Source organism: Symphalangus syndactylus, chromosome 8 (assembly GCF_028878055.3).
Source record: "Symphalangus syndactylus isolate Jambi chromosome 8, NHGRI_mSymSyn1-v2.1_pri, whole genome shotgun sequence".
NCBI lineage: Eukaryota > Metazoa > Chordata > Mammalia > Primates > Hylobatidae > Symphalangus > Symphalangus syndactylus.
Window position 1 is genome coordinate 67,261,129 of NC_072430.2, and position 19,260 is coordinate 67,280,388.

At 39.4% G+C, this 19,260-nt stretch overlaps 2 protein-coding genes across 27 annotated transcripts in view; both read left to right on the top strand.

Annotated features, from left to right (window-relative positions):
* The window catches only part of SOS2 (SOS Ras/Rho guanine nucleotide exchange factor 2), a 116,423-nt gene extending 99,281 nt beyond the window's left edge, over positions 1-17,142 (top strand). For all 4 annotated transcript variants that reach the window (XM_055289432.2, XM_055289431.2, XM_055289430.2 and 1 more), the window contains 5 exons: positions 16-132; positions 3,436-3,697; positions 4,188-4,229; positions 13,876-13,985; positions 15,420-17,142. In XM_055289432.2, coding sequence (XP_055145407.1) covers positions 16-132; positions 3,436-3,697; positions 4,188-4,229; positions 13,876-13,985; positions 15,420-15,929 — 1,041 coding nt within the window. In that variant the 3' untranslated portion in view covers positions 15,930-17,142. The remainder of the gene's footprint in view (positions 1-15; positions 133-3,435; positions 3,698-4,187; positions 4,230-13,875; positions 13,986-15,419) is intronic.
* Positions 17,143-17,224: 82 nt separating this feature from the next.
* VCPKMT (valosin containing protein lysine methyltransferase) overlaps positions 17,225-19,260 on the top strand; it is a 72,078-nt gene continuing 70,042 nt past the window's right edge. For all 23 annotated transcript variants that reach the window (XR_010122113.1, XR_010122114.1, XR_010122115.1 and 20 more), the window contains exons 1-3: positions 17,225-17,992; positions 18,100-18,210; positions 18,368-18,440. Coding sequence is in view for 11 of the 23 variants with exons in the window: in XM_055289455.2 (XP_055145430.1) it covers positions 17,727-17,992; positions 18,100-18,210; positions 18,368-18,440 (450 nt within the window). In the remaining 12 variants the exon portion in view is untranslated. The remainder of the gene's footprint in view (positions 17,993-18,099; positions 18,211-18,367; positions 18,441-19,260) is intronic.

Sequence of the window (19,260 nt, forward strand, 5' to 3'; positions counted from 1 at the left end):
TTTGTTTAATTCCAGAGATTCTTTGAAAACCTTAACCCCATGGGAAGTGCATCTGAAAAGGAGTTCACAGATTATTTGTTCAACAAGTCACTAGAAATTGAACCTCGAAACTGCAAACAGCCACCTCGATTTGTAAGTCTTTTATAATTTCGGGAACAAGTGTTGTGTTTTTTAAAATATTATTTTCAATGTTTAACAACCTGTTATCTTAAAAATGTAATCGAATGGCTGTTCCTAGGTGTTTTGTTTGCAGTAATATACTATTTCTAAAATTACATATACTGTGGGGGGAAATGTCAGCCTTTTGATAAAATCTGGTTTATGCCTTATCTTACTACTACTTATTTATGTGTTTCTACTTTTGATCCCTCCTAGAATAATGCAAAAAGGTGTGAGAAAGTGAGAACTTAATAGGTAGCTGAATGGAACAAAAAAAATGAAAAGACCTAGGAAGGAGTAAGCAAATGTATTTTGGTTCTTGTGACTGGATATGACTTCTGCCATTAGGGCTCCATGGTCCATAGTTGCCTCTGAAACCCATCTCTGTCACTAGAATTTGATGCTACAGTTTCCAGTTACTGCAGGAGTTTGCAATGGCAACAGAAGTAGTAGAAGATGAATTCTAAGTAGCAAAAGTGAAGCAAGATATAGAAGGAAGTAAAAACACAAACCAACTTTAGGTGAAGCAGGAAGTCAGGTAGTTTCATGCTATCTCATCTTCACAGTTGTGTGATATATGAGGGGACTTCAAAAAGTTCACAGAGGCCCTGGGCATGGTGGCTCATGCCTGTAATCCCAGCACATTGGGAGACCAAGGCAGGCAGATTGCTTCAGCTCAAGAGTTTGAGACCAGCCTGGGCCACATGGCAAAACCCTGTCTCTACCAAAAATACAAAAAAATTAGCCAGGCATGGTGGTGCACGCCTGTCGGGTGGAGGTTGCAGTGAGCCAAGATCACTCCACTTCCACTTCACTCCAACCTGGGTGACAGAGCAAGACCCCGTCTCAAAAAAAAAAAAAAGAAAGAAAAAAAAGTTCATGGAAAAATGGAATGGAAAGATAAATTTTTTGATGGAATTAAAAGATAAACATAAAAACATAAACTTTATTTCCCAACATAAGCTTCCTCAAGTTCAGGACACTTTTGTAAGCGCTAATGCCAACCATTTTGTCCATCCCTAAAAAACTGAAGATTCTGGGAATTTAACCATGTCAATACAGTCTCTTTTACATTATTAACTGAAGAAAAATGGTTGCCCTTTAATTTTTTTTTTTATAATTAGAAAACAAAAAAAAGTCAGAAGGAGCCAAGTCAAGACTGTAAGTGGATGCCTAATGATCTGCCATCAAAACTCTCAAAGAATTGCCCTGGTTTAATGAGAGGGATGAACAGGAGCATTGTTGTGGTGGAGAAGGTCTCCTTAGTGAAGCTTTCCTGGTTGTTTTTCTGCAAAAGCTTTGGCTAACTTTCTCAAAACAGTCCCATAATAAGCAGATGTTATTGTTCTTTGACCCTCTACACACTCAACAAGAAAAATGCTTGAGCGTCCTAAAAAACTGTTGCGATGACCTTTGTTTTTGTTTTTTTTTGAGACAGAGTCTCGCTCTGTCACCCAGGCTGGAGTACAGTGGTGCAATCTCGACTCACTGTAACCTCCACCTCCCAGGTTCAAGCAATTCTGCTGCCTCAGCCTCCCAAGTAACTGGGATAACAGGTGTGTGCCATCATGCCCGGCTAATTTTTGTATTTTTAGTAGAGATGAGGTTTCACCATGTTGGCCAGGCATGTCTTGAACTCCTGACCTCAAGTGATCCACCTGCCTCGACCTCCCAAAGTGATGGGATTACAGGTGTGAGCCACCATACCCAGCCTTTTTTTTTTTTTAATGGCAATAGAGTCTTGCTATATTGCCCAGGCTGGTTTCAAACCCCTGGCCTTAAATGATCTTCCTGCCTCAGCCTCCCAAGGTGCTAGGATTACAGGCATGAGCCACTGTGCTTGGCCAACCTTTGCTCTTGACTGATTTGGTTTTGCTTTGACTGGACCACACTTCCACCTCTTGGTAGCCATTGCTTTGATTGTGCTTTGTCTTCAGGATGATACTGGGAAGCCATGTTTCATTTCCTATTAACAGTTTTTCAAAGAAATGCTTCAGGGTCTTGATCCCACTTATTTAACATTTCATTGAAAGTTTTGCTCTTGTCTGCAGCTGATCTGGGTGCAATGGTTTTGCCATCCATCTAGTGGAAAGTTTGCTCAACTTTAATTTTTCAGTCAGAATTGTGTAAGCTGAACCAGTTGAGATATCTGTGGTGTTGGCTCTTGTTTCTGTTGTTAATCATCAGTCCTCTTCAGTTAGGGCAGGAATGAGATTAATTTTTTCCTCAGAAATTGATGTTGATGGTCTGCTGCCATTGGCTTTATCTTCCATATCATCTGATCCCTTTTTAAAATGAGTTATCAATTTGTAAACAGCTGATTTCTTTGGGGCATTGTCCCCATAAACTTTTCGTAACGTATTAGTGATTTCACCATTCTTCTACCCAAGCATTATCATGAATTTGATATTTGTTCTTGCTTCAATTTTAGCAGAATTCGTGTTCCTCTGATAGGGATTCTTTACAAGCTGATGTGTTATCCTTCTTAGTATCTCAAACTAGGTACCGTTCAGACATGTTATAATAAGTTAGTATGAGTTTATTTTGATGGAAAAAAATGAAAGTCATGCATAGTTATTTCATAATAGACATTTGCCATGCACTTTTTGAAAACCCCTCATAGATCTTATTCTCATTTTACAAAGGAAAATAGTGAGATTCCAAGGGGTTAAATAAGTTTTTCCAGGCTGCATAGCTAGATATTGGCACAGTTGAGATTTTAACTCAAGTTTTCTTATCTGAGTTCTGTGTTTTTTATTCAATTACTCCTGCCAGAACTTGAAAAATGGGACAGAGGTCATGGTGGGAGACGATAGGAATTTTCTCCAAAGATTTTTAAAGCACCAGTGTAGAGGTTGATCATTTAGTATAGGAAGGGGAAAAAATGATCTTTTTTTTTCTGAAGCATATAGCATACTATGTTTCATAAATTGTGTTCCCAGTAAATGTTTGTAAAATTTATATAGATATTTTCAAAGAGAAGTTTAGGTTCATATGTTTTAGGAGTAAAATGTGATTTTCACATACAATTTCAAGAATTTTATGTCTGCAGTGCTGAAGAGAGACTTACTTATATTCCAATTCATTTTAAAATTAAGCCAGTCAAATCCAGAAGATTCTACTAGAATGATACAGGCTGTCATTGCAGACTGAAGGACTGCACGCTTAAGAACTGTATGCTTAAGAACTAATAAGACTAATAAGGTAGCTCTAAGTCACAGAAACAAAATGCTGTCTATGCAAATTTGTGACATTAATTATGTTTGCTTTTCTCAGCCTAGGAAATCAACTTTCTCCTTAAAATCTCCTGGAATAAGGCCTAACACGGGCCGACATGGCTCTACCTCAGGTACTTTACGAGGTCACCCAACACCATTAGAAAGAGAACCATGTAAAATAAGCTTTAGTCGGATTGCTGAAACTGAGCTGGAATCAACAGTGTCAGCACCAACCTCTCCAAATACACCATCTACTCCACCAGTATCTGCTTCTTCAGACCTTAGTGTATTTTTAGATGTGGATCTCAACAGCTCCTGTGGTAAGTATTTGATGTAAACCATTTGGTAAAAAAGGAATCCTGTGTCTCAGATAATTCTTATCATTTTAATTAGGGAACTATAGAATTGCAAACTATATTAGTGTGAAAAGCGACATCTAAATGTGAAAATAATGATTAATACAAGAAGTAGAGCATAATTTGTGCATTGTTGGTGCATATTATCTTCTGATTTACTCATTCAACAAAGATTTGTTTAGTACCTTTGGGTCCCACTACCAGTCTAAAGAGAGCAATAGATGATGAATAAGAAAACAAATAGATAAGTTCTGTGATAGAGGGGAACCACTTAATGCTAAGGAAAACTATTCTAGGTACAGAAGGTTCTGGGTTAATTTTTTAAAAAACTAACATGGCAAAAGATGATGATAAAATTCTGCACTGTGTATTATGTATTATTTATGGAAACATTTAAAAAATAATGCCATACATGTTACCTTCCTTTTCAAATTAATTTTTCTTATCCCAACAGGCAGCAATAGCATCTTTGCTCCAGTGCTTTTGCCACATTCAAGTAAGTAAGATTTAAGTTGATTCTAATGAAATGACTGTAAAGATAATAATCTGGTTGATTATATTTGAGTATTTTGGGTTTTGGCAATATTAAAGAATAAGAAAAGTTATAAATAAATTTAATTATTTGCTTACAATTGTGTACTACTTAAGCTTCACTATAGTTTATTTTCATCATTTTTTATGATCGTTCTAAGGGCTGTATGGCCTTGAAGAAATTACTTACCTTCCCCACACTTGTTAAGGATCAAATGAAATAACTGTATAGAACACCAAGCCGGGCGCAGTGGCTCACGCCTTTAATCCCAGCACTTTGGGAGGCCAAGGCAGGTAGATCATGAGGTCAGGAGTTCAAGACCAGCCTGGCCAACACCCTGTCTCTACTAAAAAATTACAAAAATTAGCCGGATATAGTGGTGCACGCCTGTAGTCCCAGCTACTCAGGAGGCTGAGGCAGGAGAATCGTTTGAACCCGGGACGCAGAGGTTGTGGTGAGCTGAGATCAGGCCACTGCACTCCAGCCTGGGCAATGGAGTGAGACTCCCATCTCAAAACAAACAAACAAACAAACAAAGAAACCTAAAATATTGCTTGGCATAGAATGAATAGTAATTTCATGTCAGTTGTCTTTCTTCCTTACCCTTTTCAAATCATTTTCCCATGGCAATAATATACTAAATGTTTATCAGGTTCCTGGGATATCCTCAATCACTTATTTTTTTTTACATCATCTTATTTAATTAAAGCAGTATTTTAAGTAAAGCACTTTTCTATCATTCCTAATTATTTCATAATTTATAACTTTTAATGCTGTTAACTTTCTCTCTGTGGTCATTTGTTTAAAACAAAATAACTCAAAAATGAACACAGCACCTTTGGGTGTAATTCTCCCAATCTGGAGAACATCTGCTTCAAGCATAGTAAAATATGTAGTGGCAAGTTTCCCTATCTTATGAGAAAAATAAACTTAGTCTTTTAAATGTTTAATTTTATATTTAATTTTAGGTTAAAAAATTTTTATCTGGCCAAGGACAGTGGCTCATACCTGTAATCCTAGCACTTTGGGAGGCTGAGGCAGGAGGATCACTTGAGGCCAGGGCAACATAGCAGTTCAAGACTAGCCTGGGCAACATAGCAAGACCCTGTCCTCCCTACCAAAAACAAATTTATCAAAGTGGCATATTAATAGAATTTAAAAGGGAAATAGTGCTAAAACACTTAAAATGAAATTAACAGTGGTTCTCTACCTCACGTTTTCCCCACTCCTTTTCTTTTTTTTTTTTTTTTTTTTTTTTTTTTTTTTTTTGAGACGGAGTCTCGCTCTGTCACCCAGGCTGGAGTGCAGTGGCGCGATCTCGGCTCACTGCAAGCTCCGCCTCCCGGGTTCACGCCATTCTCCTGCCTCAGCCTCTCCGAGTAGCTGGGACTACAGGCGCCCGCCACCACGCCCGGCTAATTTTTTGTATTTTTAGTAGAGACGGGGTTTCACCGTGGTCTCGATCTCCTGACCTCGTGATCCGCCCGCCTTGGCCTCCCAAAGTGCTGGGATTACAAGCGTGAGCCACCGCGCCCGGCCCTCCCCACTCCTTTTCTTGTTGTCCAAGGACACTTCCACATTTGTAAATGATGTTTTTATAGTCTCTCTTGAGTCATTAATTTTAGACAGTGTTTACTGATCTCCTCTTATAGTGGATGAGAATTTCATGTCTACCCTGCCTATACTTACCATATTTGGTGCAAATATTATTCACTGCTATGCTTCCTTTCTTGTATAGCTCCGTTTTCTGGAGTTGATAATTGCCTCACTAATGTTTAGGTTTGTTTGTTTGTATGTTTGTTTAGCACCTTTCCATGCCCTTTCATAGCAGTTTTCCATAAAGTCAGGCCAATCAGGGAACCTAGCAAGGTTTTCCTTTTTCTTTTCTTTTCCTTTTCCTTTCCCTTTCCCTTCTTCTCTCCTGGAATCTTCCTTCCTTGTGCCTTTTTGTCCCCCTGTTCCAGTTTGGATTGGTTGATATTCAGGTATTGACCCTGCTGTCATCCTAGAACTTTCTTTCATTGTCATCCTAGAAATTCCCTTTGCCTCCCTCCTGTGTTGGATCCTTGTTTTTGGATTCCTCATCTTCTTTCTTGATATGCTCCCTGATTTTAATAGGAGTAGCTCCTTTAGTAGCTACGTGAGAAAAGATAATACATAAGACCTAAACTTTTTAAGTTCTTGCATATATGGAAACCTATTATACCTTTTTTTGTTTGTTTTATTTTGTGGAAGCCTATTATACATTTAATTGTTAATAGTTTAGCTGGAAATAGAAAGTAAAAAATAATTTGACTCAGAATATTGAAGTCATTTTCCTCCACGGTCTTCTACCTTTCATAATTCCTGCTGAAAAGTCTAATACCATTCATTTACTTACTCAGTACATAATTTTTAAATGCCTGATATATGCAGGCACTATTCTAGGTGTGAGAGTGATAGTAGTGAATGAAATAGACAAATATTTTTCTCTCAATGATCCTACAGTTTCAATCTTTTTTTAAACTTAGAGCATATTTAACAGTAGCAGAGGACCCAGTGTCATACAGAGGGACCCAAATATACAGAGCCTTAAATGAAATAGAATTTTATTCCTCACAATAGCCAGAGCAAGTAGGCAACTGTGCTCCACTGGGTTTTCCAGCTAAGCAGGGCAATTCAGAATTCTCAAGATGTGACTTCCATCTCTGTCTTGAGTACCTGCTGTAGTTGTTACCATTTTTTGGCTAGCAGAAAGATGGAGGGCAAGGAGCTTTGTTATAAAAATATGATCTGGGCCAGGTGCGGTGGCTCACGCCTGTAATCCCAGCACTTTGGGAGGCCGAGGCAGACAGATCACCTGAGGTCAGGAGATCGAGACCAGCCTGACCAACATGATGAAACCCCATCTCTACTAAAAATACAAAAATTAGCTGGGCATAGTGGCGTGCGCCTGTAGTCCCAGCTATTCGGGAGGCTGAGACAGGAGAATTGCTTGAACCTGGGAGGTGGAGGTTGCAGTGATCCAAGATCGTGTCATTGCACTCCATCCTGGGGCGACAGAGTGAGACTCTGTCTCAAAAAAAAAAAAAAAAAAAGGAGACCTTCTTAGCTACAAAGGAAGCTAAGAAACGTCTCTAACTAGGTAGCCATTTGCCTTACCAAAATTCGTGGGATTCTATTACTAAAAGGAAAAAGGGAAAGGTGTACTGGGAAGCAGCAGGCTCTGCCACGATATGTTGAAGAAACCTTTAAGGCATTCTCTTTATTCTTAATAATCTACAGCTTCACAATGAACTGCTTTGATGTGGGTATTTTTTTTTTCATTTTGCCATCTACTTAATGAGCCCATTAAATTTAGAGATTCGAGTGTTTGATTTCCAGAAAATGCTTCCTATTGCTTTGGTAATAATTTTCCCCCAGCGTGTTCTCTGACTCCTTTTGTGGAGCTCCTTTTTCTTATTCTCATACATCCTAGATTGATCCTCCAATTTTCTTGTCTTTTATCACCTCTTGTCCATCTCTTTGTCTTCTTGTTCTGTTTTCTGGAAGATTTCCTTACTTTATCTTTGAGCTCTTCTACTTATTTTCTTCATCTGTCATAATTTTGAATTTCTAAGAATTCTTCTCAGTTCCCTCTGATTGTGCCTTTTTTAAATAGCATCCTATTATAATTTCATGGATGCACTGTCTTATCTCTCTTAGGATAATAATTATAGTATTTTTAAATTTTATTTTTAATTGACAGATAATTGTATATGTTTATGGGGTATAATCTGATGTTTTGATACATGTGTACTTGTGGAATGATCAGCTAAGTCGCATATCCAGTGGCTGGGCAGGGTTGGACCAGGAAAGGGGAGACTTTGGTCAATGGATGCAAAGTTTCAGTGACTATAGTTAATAATAATGTATATCTCTGGATAGATAAAAGAGAAGATTTTAAATGTTCTCACCACAAAGAAATGATGAATATTTGAGATGATGGATAATTATAGTATTTTTGAAAAAAAAATTTGTTTTGTTTCTGGTGTTGTCTCTTTTCTGACCTCCTTTCTTGTATTAGTTGTAGTCTCTTGTCTTTCATATTGGAGGCTTTCCTTTCTTGTCCAGTAGTATTTGTGTTCATATTTTAGAATGAGGGGAAACTGATGGGAAGTGCTATATCTATATCCATGGTCACTTATTGACTTGTGGGTTTCACTGTAGAGTGATGGAATGATAATTTTTTACTTAGGAAATCCCCAAATGTTAGAATCTATAGGCATTTTGTCTAAGAATGTTTCGTTTCTCTAAAGAAGGATCTTTGAATCTGCCTGGGGCAGTCTCTCCATGTAGTATGGATATCTGTGTTTTCAGCTCAGACTGGTATCCCAAGTCTGGGGTTTAGATTCTCCAGAGAATAAAACTGCCAGTCTCCTACAGAGGTGGGAATGAGGTCATTGCCTGGCCTCACTAAGTAGGGGAGAGGAGAATGGGGTTCTAACTGTCCCTTATCCAGACTTAACCAAGTCTTCTGTTTTCATGTCCATGCCTTCCTTTGTACCAAATGCCTTTAGCTCCTGAATCCTTATTTGGTTCTGTGGGGCAGATTTGCTGCTGCTTGTCAGTATTACTCTCTGTAGACATTTGGGTTTCATCTTCCTCCATCTGTCTCCATATACATTATAATCTACCTTCATGAATTAAAGCTTCAGCTTCATATATTTCCTGGCTTTATTGAAGTTTGTTGATATTTCTTATTTTTCTTGTTGTTCCGTGGTGGAAATATCATTACACTATTAGTTTCTTAGTACTGCCATAACAAAGCACCACAAACTGAGTAGCTTAAAAGAGCAAAAATGTATTGTCTCACAGTTCTGAAGGCCAGAAATCCAAAATCAAGATGTTGGCAGGGCCACATTTACTCTGAAACTTGGAGAAGAGAATCCTTCCTTGCTTCTAGCTTCTGGCATTTGCTGGCAATCCTTGGCATCTCCTGATTTGTAGATGCATCACTTCAATCTTTGCCTCCATTATCATATGGCTGTCTTCTCGTGGTATGTTTCTTTATTTCTTCTCTTATAAAGACACTGGTCATGTCATACTGGATTTGGACCCATTTTAATGACCTCATTCTAACTTCATTACATCTGCAAAGACTATATTCCAAATAAGGTCACAATTATAGGTACTAGGTTATGGGACTTCATCATATCTTTGGGGGAACACAATTCAACCCATAACACTGTGCCATTGTAGAAGTAGGAATTCTAGACATTATTTTGAATGGTAGTAAAATACATTTTCCATATAAGAAAATTTTACATTTTGAAATTTAATAGAAAATTGAGAATAACTGCATTAGATTCTGAATATTCTAAAATCTCCAAAGAAAATAAAATATTCATAGCAAGTATGAAAAGTACTCAGATGAAATGAGAAAAATGGCAAGACTCCATTCACAATGAACATGGGTACTTCACATCAAAGGAAGTATATCTTGTAAAGAAACATAGATAATTACAGATAGTTCAGCATCATTAGAAATCTGAGGAATTCTACACAATAGTGAATTGCCATTTTGGTCTTTTGAATTAATGTGTTTTTTTTTGTTTTAGTGTGAGCAAGCCTATGGTAAAAGGTACATTACTTATCCCTATGTAAATTGGTATATTAGTATAACCCTTTTGGAAAGCAATCTGAATACAACATATCAAACCATAAAAATGTTCACACCCTTTGATATTACTGATTCAGTAGATAATTGAATACTTAGTTTGTACCAGTTACTCTGCTAAGCACAAGACATTCAGTGGCAAACAAGAAAGACAAAGCCTCTGCCTTTATTTATACAAAATACCCAATAAATGTTTGGAAAAAGTCACATGCATGAAGATTCATCCCACTCTCTCGTCTTTTCTTCCACTTCCCTTGTCACTGCTTGGTCTCTCTTGCTGGTTCCTCCTCACCTTCCCAAACTATTGACATTGGAAGGCCTTAGGACTCAGTTTCTGGACCTCTTCTCACTCAGTTGGTTGTTCAGTCTTGTATCATTAACATGATGATAATTCCCAAGTTTATATCTAGCCAGAACCTCTCTTCTGACTTCGAGACTCATATATTTAATTACCCATTTAACATCTCCAGTTGGATATCTAATAGGAATCTCAAATTTAACCTCTCTGAAACTTAGCTTCTTATTATCCCCTCCAAAGTTGTTCCTCTCACTGCCTCCTCATCTCAATTCTAATTACAAGCATCCAGTTACTTAGGCTAAAAATACTGTAATAGAAGTATCTTTTACTTCTCTCCCTTTCTCACACCCCAAATATGACTTATCAACAAATCTTGACTACTCTCAAAATATATCCAGAATCTAACAATTTTTTGCCATCTCCACTGCTGCCACCCTGGTCCAAGCCACCATAACTTTTACCTTGTTTATTACAGTAAGCATTCTAACTTCTTATCTTCTCCACTTCAGTATGTTTTTAGTATAGCAGCCAGAATGATCCTTTTAGAATCTGAGTTAGACCTTGTTTTACTTGTGCTTAAAGCCCTCTGGTGGGCCAGATACAGTGGCTCACCCCTGTAATCCCAGCACTTTGGGAGGCTGAGGCGATGGATCACCTGAGGTCAGGAGTTCAAGACCAGCCTGGCCAACATGTTGAAATCCCGTCTCTACTAAAAATACAAAAATTAGCTGGGCCTGGTTGCAGGCGCCTGTAATCCCAGCTACTCAGGAGGCTGAAGCAGGAGAATTGCTTGAACCCGGGAGGCAGAGGTTGCAGTGCGCCGAGATCACACCATTGCTCTCCAGCCTGGTCGACAAGAGTGAAACTCCATCTCAAAAAAAAAAAACGAACAAACAAACAAACAAAAAAACCCTCTGGTGGCTTTCTATCTCACTCAGAGTGAAAGCCGGTTCCTTTAAAGAACCCATAGGCCCTACACAGTTTGGGCTTGTTTGATCTGTCAGACCTCATCACTTATTCTCCCCCTTCACTCAGTCTGCCTCAACATAATAGACACATTATTGTATCAGTGATTTGCTCTTGCCATTCCTGCTGTTTATAATACTTTTCAGCCATTTAGCCTCACAGCCTGCTCCCTTACCTCCTTCAGGCTGTTACCTTAGTGAAGCCTTCCCTAATCACCCTATTTATGTTGCTCCCCTCCCACCTCTTTCTATACCCCTTTCCAACCAAGTATTTCTTCTCATAATTTATAGGCATCATACTTTTACTTATCTTTCCCTAACCTAGATTATAAGTTCCATAAGGACATGAATTTTTGAGTTTTGTTCACGGTTATATTGTTAGTGCTTCAGACAGTGCCTGACAGTATTAGCAGGTGCCCAATAACTGTTGAATGAATGAATGAATGGCAGAAAATTAGAAGTAACTTAGATAGCTAACTAACATTACAGAAATTGTTTAGTAAATTCTACTGTATTCACCACTTTGGAATAACTGCAGGCACTAAAAAAGTTCATAAAAACTGTAGTCTTGTAGGGAAATGCTCTTGATAGACAATTAAATTGCATTCAGACTTCAGCAAGGGTTACTGATTGCCTACTATGGAGAAATATACTGGTTAAGTGGTGACTGTAGAGTCAGACCCAGGTTCAAAACTCATAGCTTTCCCATCATTCACATATCATCTGCTTCCATGAGTGTGTGTGTCTGTTACCATCTAAGACTGGCTTAAACAATAAGAAAACACTCAGACATACTCGGAAGCTTAGAGGAAGGCTGCTTTAAGACTGGTTGATTCAGCGACTCGATGATGTAATTAAAGACCAGGGTTCCTGTACTCCAGCCTGGGCAACAGAGCGAGACACCGTCTCAAAAAAAAAAAAAGACCAGGGTTCTTTCTGACTCTTCATTGTTTTGTCCAGATTATCAGCTTGATTTAAAGCTGTTTTCCCTCAAAATCATAACTGGCAAGAGCAGTAAAGGTTGTGTGCTTCTTTGTTCAGTCAAATTATATATAGAGAGAAGTACAGACAAGACAGTATGACAGAATGCTTTTCCAAAAAAGAGCAAGGAACTTCCTTTCCATTAGCCCCCAGAAAATCTCCTTTTAAATTTCACTGGTCTGAATTAGGTCACATGCCTACAGTTAAACTCATCACTCTGGCTAAAGGAATGGGATTACTCTGATTAATTTATACTAATTAGGCCCCATCCTTGGAGCTAAGGGGTCAGGTTCACTTTCCCTAAAAAAATGGCTACTTGCATGAAAGAGAGGTAGATAAAAATCTGATCATGTTAAGAAAGTGAGTCCCATGCCTATTCCTTGGCTTGAATTGGGGTGCCCTGGGCAGGATTGGCCAACTAAACCAAATGGGACAGATTTACCACCACCGAGAGGAGTTCTCCCAAAGACGGGACAAACAATGCTGGCAGGTCTGAGGAACATCCTCTGCCTAACCTCCCCACACCATCTGCCAACCTCATAGGCATACCTTTTGTATCAGTTATTTCCCCCTGAGCCAACAGGACCCCCCCAGAAGTAACTGCAGAGCCACATGATCAGGATAGCAATTTTTGACATAGAATAGTTTGACATATCTACTTGGATGTCTCATAAGCAGTTCAGTTAGAGTGTTTAAGGTTAAACTTATCAACTTCTTTCCCAGTTAGCTCCTGTGTTCCCAATCTCAGTATAATGACAAATAAGACATATTTGCTGCCTTTGTAACAACTGTGTGAATATAGAGAGATCAAATGGGAAGTTGAACTATAGAAAAAATTAAAATGAAGATAGTAATTATTATATGTCTGGTTGATCTGTTTAGGAGTATTTTCCTGTCATTTATCATTTTGTAAATTTCCTTTAATGTAGTTATATAACATGTACATTATCAATGAGAGACTTGCAAAGACAAAGAGTTATGTGATATAACACTACCTTATGGGCTCCTATATGGAGGGTTTTATTACCTGTGTAGTGATGTGCCCAATCGTAGATGCTTCAAAAATATATGGTCTCGCAGGGTGCAGTGGCTCATGCCTGTAATCCCAGCACTTTGGGAGGCCGAGGTGGGCGGATCACAAGGTCAGGAGTTCCAGACCAGCCTGACCAACATGGTGAAACCCTGTCTGCACTAAAAATACAAAAATTAGCTGGGTGTGGTAGTGGGTACCTGTAATCCCAGCTACTCAGGAGGCTGAGGCAGGAGAATTGCTTGAACCCGGGAGGCGGAGGTTGCAGTGAGCTGAGATCGTGCCATTGCACTCCAGCCTGGGTGACAAAGTGGGACTCCGTCTCAAAAAAAAAAAAAAAAAAAAATGGTCTCTGATTAGGATGGTCTTTCTTTGGAAGTTACTACAGTATATTTAGACATGTTTTGTTTTGATTTGTGGAAGGCTTTTCAGGGAGCAGAATCTCATTAATCATAATAAAAAAGTATACCTTCATTTAGCTGAAGTACCCATCATGCCCCAGGCACTGTGGTAGGTGCTAGAGACACAGAAATAAATACACACTGCCCTCAGAAAGCTTACAATTTAATGGGGAAGATAGATAAACCAGTAGTTGATACAGTCTGACAAATGCCATGGTAGAAGTATCGATCACAAGCTGTGATAAAGGTTTATCTTATACTGTGAATTGTGGTTAAACTAGTCTTTTTCTCCCCCAGAGTCTTTCTTTAGTTCATGTGGTAGTTTACATAAACTAAGTGAAGAGCCCCTGATTCCTCCTCCTCTTCCTCCTCGAAAAAAGTTTGATCATGATGCTTCAAATTCCAAGGTAATCAATAGGACTTTACTCCAACTTATTCAAAGTTGTGAATCTTCAAAATAATGCCCAGTGTTATAAAGAATCTGTGAATTATACTTTGGCTACCATTTATGGTTTTTCAGCATTTGAGTTGTTACATTTGAAAAATACTTTTAGTTGTTTAATCCTTACAAAAACCTTTTCTAAATAAGAGGCTGGGCCGGGTGCGGTGGCTCATGCCTGTAATCCCAGCACTTTGGGAGGACGAGGCGGGCAGATCACCTGAGATCAGGAGTTCGAGACCAGCCTGGTCAACATGATGAAACCCCATCTCTACTAAAAATACAAAAAATTAGCTGGGTGTGGTGGCAGGTGCCTGTGATTCCAGCTACTGGGGAGGCTGAGGCAGGAGAAGCGCTTGAACCTGGGAGGTGGAGGTTGCAGTGAGCCAGGATCGTGCCACTGCACTCCAGCCTGGGCAACAATTGCAAAACTCTGTCTCAAATAAAAGGCTGGTTGGGAGGCTGAGGCATGCGGATCACCTGAAGTCAGGAGTTCAAGACCAGCCTGACCAACATGGTGAAACCTTGTCTCTACTAAAAAATACAAAAATTAGCTGGGCATGGTGGCGGGCACCTGTAATCCCAGCTACTCAAGAGGCTAAGGCAGGAGAATCACTTGAACCTGGGAGGTGAAGGTAGGTTACAGTGAGCCAAGATCACACCATTGCACTCCAGCCTGGGCGACAGAGCAAGACTCCGTCTCAAAAACTAAAACTAAAAATAAAAAAATAAAAAAGAGGCTGGAAGTACATTTTCTTTCTGGTACAGGTGGAAAAAAACTTTAGTAGTATTCTAAGTATTCTTCAAACTTTCAACTAATGCTTCTCAAAATTTTAAGGGTGCATCAGAATTACCTGAAAGGCTTGGTAAAATCAGATTGTGGAGCCGCACCTCCAGAGTTTCTGATTCAGTAGTCTAGGATGGGGCCCAAGAATTTGCTTTTCTAACAAGTTCCCTACTGATGCTGATGCTGTTGGTCCCTGGATCACACTTTGAGATCTACTGCTGTAAGCCTCATTGGAGAAAGTAGCAGTGGATGCCCAGTAAGCAGAAGCTAGACATTAAAGTCCTCTTGACATCGTGTCCTTTCATGTCTATAAAGCAATAAATTATTGTCACTTACCTACTATTATAATTAAAATACATAAATTTCTGAAATGTATACACAAAGCAAGAAAAGGAGTTAGGGTCTAAGACTTAAATTAAAACATCTCATATATAAAAATATTAAACCCAGCCCTGAATTAAACTAGGAGTACTCATAATCTGATAATTAACCCAGATTAGTTTATTTTGAGCCTCTGAATTTAACTTGACACATACAAGTTTTTGAGACTTAAAAAAAATTTTTTTTAATTTTTCAGGAGAATAGAGTTATAATTTAATTACTTTTTTTTTTGAGGGAAATATGAAATCTGATGATGATCCTCCTGCTATTCCACCGAGACAGCCTCCTCCTCCAAAGGTAAAACCCAGAGTTCCTGTTCCTACTGGTGCATTTGATGGGCCTCTGCATAGTCCACCTCCGCCACCACCAAGAGATCCTCTTCCTGATACCCCTCCACCGGTTCCCCTTCGGCCTCCAGAACACTTTATAAACTGTCCATTTAATCTTCAGCCACCTCCACTGGGGCATCTTCACAGAGATTCAGACTGGCTCAGAGACATTAGTACGTGTCCAAATTCGCCAAGCACTCCTCCTAGCACACCCTCTCCAAGGGTACCGCGTCGATGCTATGGGCTCAGTTCTAGTCAGAATAATCTTGCTCATCCTCCAGCTCCCCCTGTTCCACCAAGGCAGAATTCAAGCCCTCATCTGCCAAAACTGCCACCAAAGACTTACAAACGGGAGCTTTCGCACCCCCCATTGTACAGACTGCCTTTGCTAGAAAATGCAGAAACTCCCCAATGACCTTAGCAATATGTAGTCATTGACACTGGAATGGTATTTGTAAAGGTTTTTTTTAATTTATTCAAAAAAAGACATAGTATTTTAGTACTTTTTACAAATAATGCTCTTACAAAAATGCTACTGATCAAATAAGCTTTTAAGAATTGGAAAAATAAAAATACAGAAGTCCTTCACCATTATCCTCAGGTGATCAGTAGCATTGCCTTGTCTTGGATCCTCAGTGCTGCCAAAAGGCCAGTATAAAGAATTTATATTTGCACTGTAAACCCTGCAAAAATATGGTTTAAAGTGATATGATTGCACTGAAAAGGGATAGTGCTTTTGTGAAATTTTTCAAATTTGAGTAATAGATGCGTTTTTAAGGCAGTGAATTTACACAAATATGGGAGGGGTATATGGTGTTACTGATTTTTAAACCTCTTTGACCATCTTCTAGTTTTTACTTCTAGTTTTTACATCTAGGAGAATTGTGAATAACACCAACTGTTCTTAAACTCTTTAATGCCATGTCTTAAATGCCGGTATTTGCTGCTGAAGACAAAAATGAAAAGTAGGATGAAAATAATAGAATGGCACTGTAAGTGTTTATTATTTTGTCAAAATGTAAACAAAGACTACATAACCCAATGATGGAGGGAAAAAGGGCATGTATCTCATTCAGATGTGCCTTTTGTTTTTGCAGACTATGATGTCTTTAGCTAATGAATTGCCTATTGTTATGGAAAACAGTTAATATGCCATGTATGTACAGTTTTGTTTATATTGTATATTTAAAGATACTGCTAATAACCTATATAAATTTAAGTGACTTGAGGCCTATAATACAGTCTGCTACTTTACTAATTCATAAATTCAAAAAAAATTCTATGGCATAGGAACCAACTGCCTTGCCTTCAAGACCTAATAACTTTCTCTATAAATCTCGTGTTAACTGAAATTTTTTTTAAATATATTTTTTAGATTGGTAATATTTAAACCAGCAAATACTTAAAGCTTTATTAAACGTTTCAATCAGATAAGTGAGTAAAGCTTTTATTTGCCATTTGGATGCCTTCGTTCAAAGTGATAGAGTGTTTTGCTGATAGTGCTGTAGCAGCAGTTGTAAAGTAGCCAAAAGCCACATTGTTTATTTACTGGTCTGTGGCCTTTTACTGTGCTTTGTATCAGAGTTCTTAACAAGATTAATAAATCACCCCAGTCTTAATTTTTAAAAGACTTTTAAAATATGTGTTTTCATTATAAGGAACAAAGGGAGAGATTGTTGAGTCCTGTAGACACACACACACACACACACACACACACACACCATTTTGTCTTCACTGTTAAATGTGAGCTGCAGGCTTCTAGCAACCACCTTTATGAATTCATACAAAAAACTAGGAGCATACTAGGAACTTGAAAAGGAAGATTGTAAGAGTATTGCCATCTTTGGTAGGATCTTGGAAGCTGATTGCATTTAGCCTTGTAACTGTGTAAATCAAGTCTCCAACTTGGTAAACCCTAAGGTTGGCTTTGTTTTTTAAAGAGTAGATTATAATAGTAGTTTTGTCTGGGAAAGTGATTTAAACGGCCTCTTCGTTAAGCCAAACGTGTGATTTAGGGTAGAGAGAGGGTGCCAAGCGCGGGGGAAGCTGGGGCCCCACGCTTGGCCCCGCCCAGGTAACGCTGCCTTCCGGGCTTTGTTAACGCGCCGGCTGCGGTGCCAACTCAGCCGCGGGTGGGGGGCGGAGCCGCAGGGCGGGGCGGTGCGCGTTGATGTGACGTCCCTGCGCGCGCCGTTTTCTGTTCCCGGGCGCGATGGCCGCTACGCTGGAGTCCTCGCTGGAGGACCCACTGCGGAGCTTTGTGCGAGTTTTGGAGAAGCGGGATGGTACAGTGCTACGACTACAGCAGTATGGCTCCGGTGGCGTGGGTTGCGTTGTTTGGGACGCTGCCATTGTCCTTTCTAAATACCTGGAAACGCCCGAGTTTTCTGGCGACGGGGCCCACGCGCTGAGCCGGCGGTCGGTGCTGGAGCTGGGTTCGGGCACCGGGGCCGTGGGGCTCATGGCTGCTACCCTCGGGTAAGAGCTGGCGGGCGGGCGGGATGTGGGGGCGCCTTCTTGCTGGGGAAATCCGGATTACAGGCTTTCCCCCCTGTGCCTACACCTCAGTCGACGTTATTTTATAGGGCTGATGTTGTAGTCACCGATCTTGAGGAATTGCAAGACTTGCTGAAGATGAATATTAATATGAACAAGCATCTTGTCACTGGTTCTGTTCAAGCCAAGGTACTGAAATGGTTTGTATGGCCTTTCAGCTTGTTTTAAGATACTGATTTGTAGTTTGTTTTAAATTGCGTTTCATTAAAAGGATGGAAGGGGACTTTCCGGTTCTTTATAAAACAAGATTATTTTGAATTATTAAAACAATTGAGATATTTGTTTGACATTTTTAAGGGGGGAAGAAATAGAAGGCTTTCCTTCTCCACCCGACTACATACTGATGGCTGACTGCATATACTATGAAGAGGTAAGTATCCAGTGAGTGAAGTCTCTTCATTTAGAAGATGAATCTTATTCCATGGATTCTAAAGCACACGTTTCTTCACATTTTAACATCTTTGAATCCGGGATTTGCCTTATAGTTGATGCAGTAAAAAGATAAAAGTCACCAGGGACCATATGTATATACGCTCATCATTATCATACCGACCTGGTGAAGTATGTTGAGAAAAGTGTTATATGCATTTTACTAGAGGCTTCTGTAAAAAATTTAAAGGATTTTGCCAATTGGATGTTATGAAAAGCCAAAATCCTCTGTTTTTCCCTTGGTTTGTTCCCACGGAACATGTTAACCATGACATTGAGAATTAAGTTGTAAATAATTCATTGTTCTTTTCTTTAAATATCAGTTTGGGCCGGGCGCGGTGGCTCACGCCTGTAATCCCAGCACTTGGGAGGCCACGGCGGGTGGGTCACCTGAGGTCGGGAGTTTGAGACCAGCCTGACCTACATGGCAAAACCCTGTCTCTACTAAAAATACAAAATCAGCCAGGTGTGGTGGTGCATGTCTGTAATCCCAGTTATTTGGGAGTCTGAGGCAGGAGAATCGCTTGAAACCCGGGAGGCGGAGGTTGCAGTGAGCCGAAATCACACCATTGCATTCCAGCCTGGGCAACAAGAGCAAAACTCCGTCTCAAAAAAAAAAAAAAAAATACATCAGTTTGTATAGTGTTGTGGGCATCGATTATTTTAAAAATAATTAGCATTGAACCAAGTTAGGGTCAGATTTAACTTTGGTAGGGTAAATTGTTGATTATTTAAATCCCAGATTAGACTAAATGAAATTA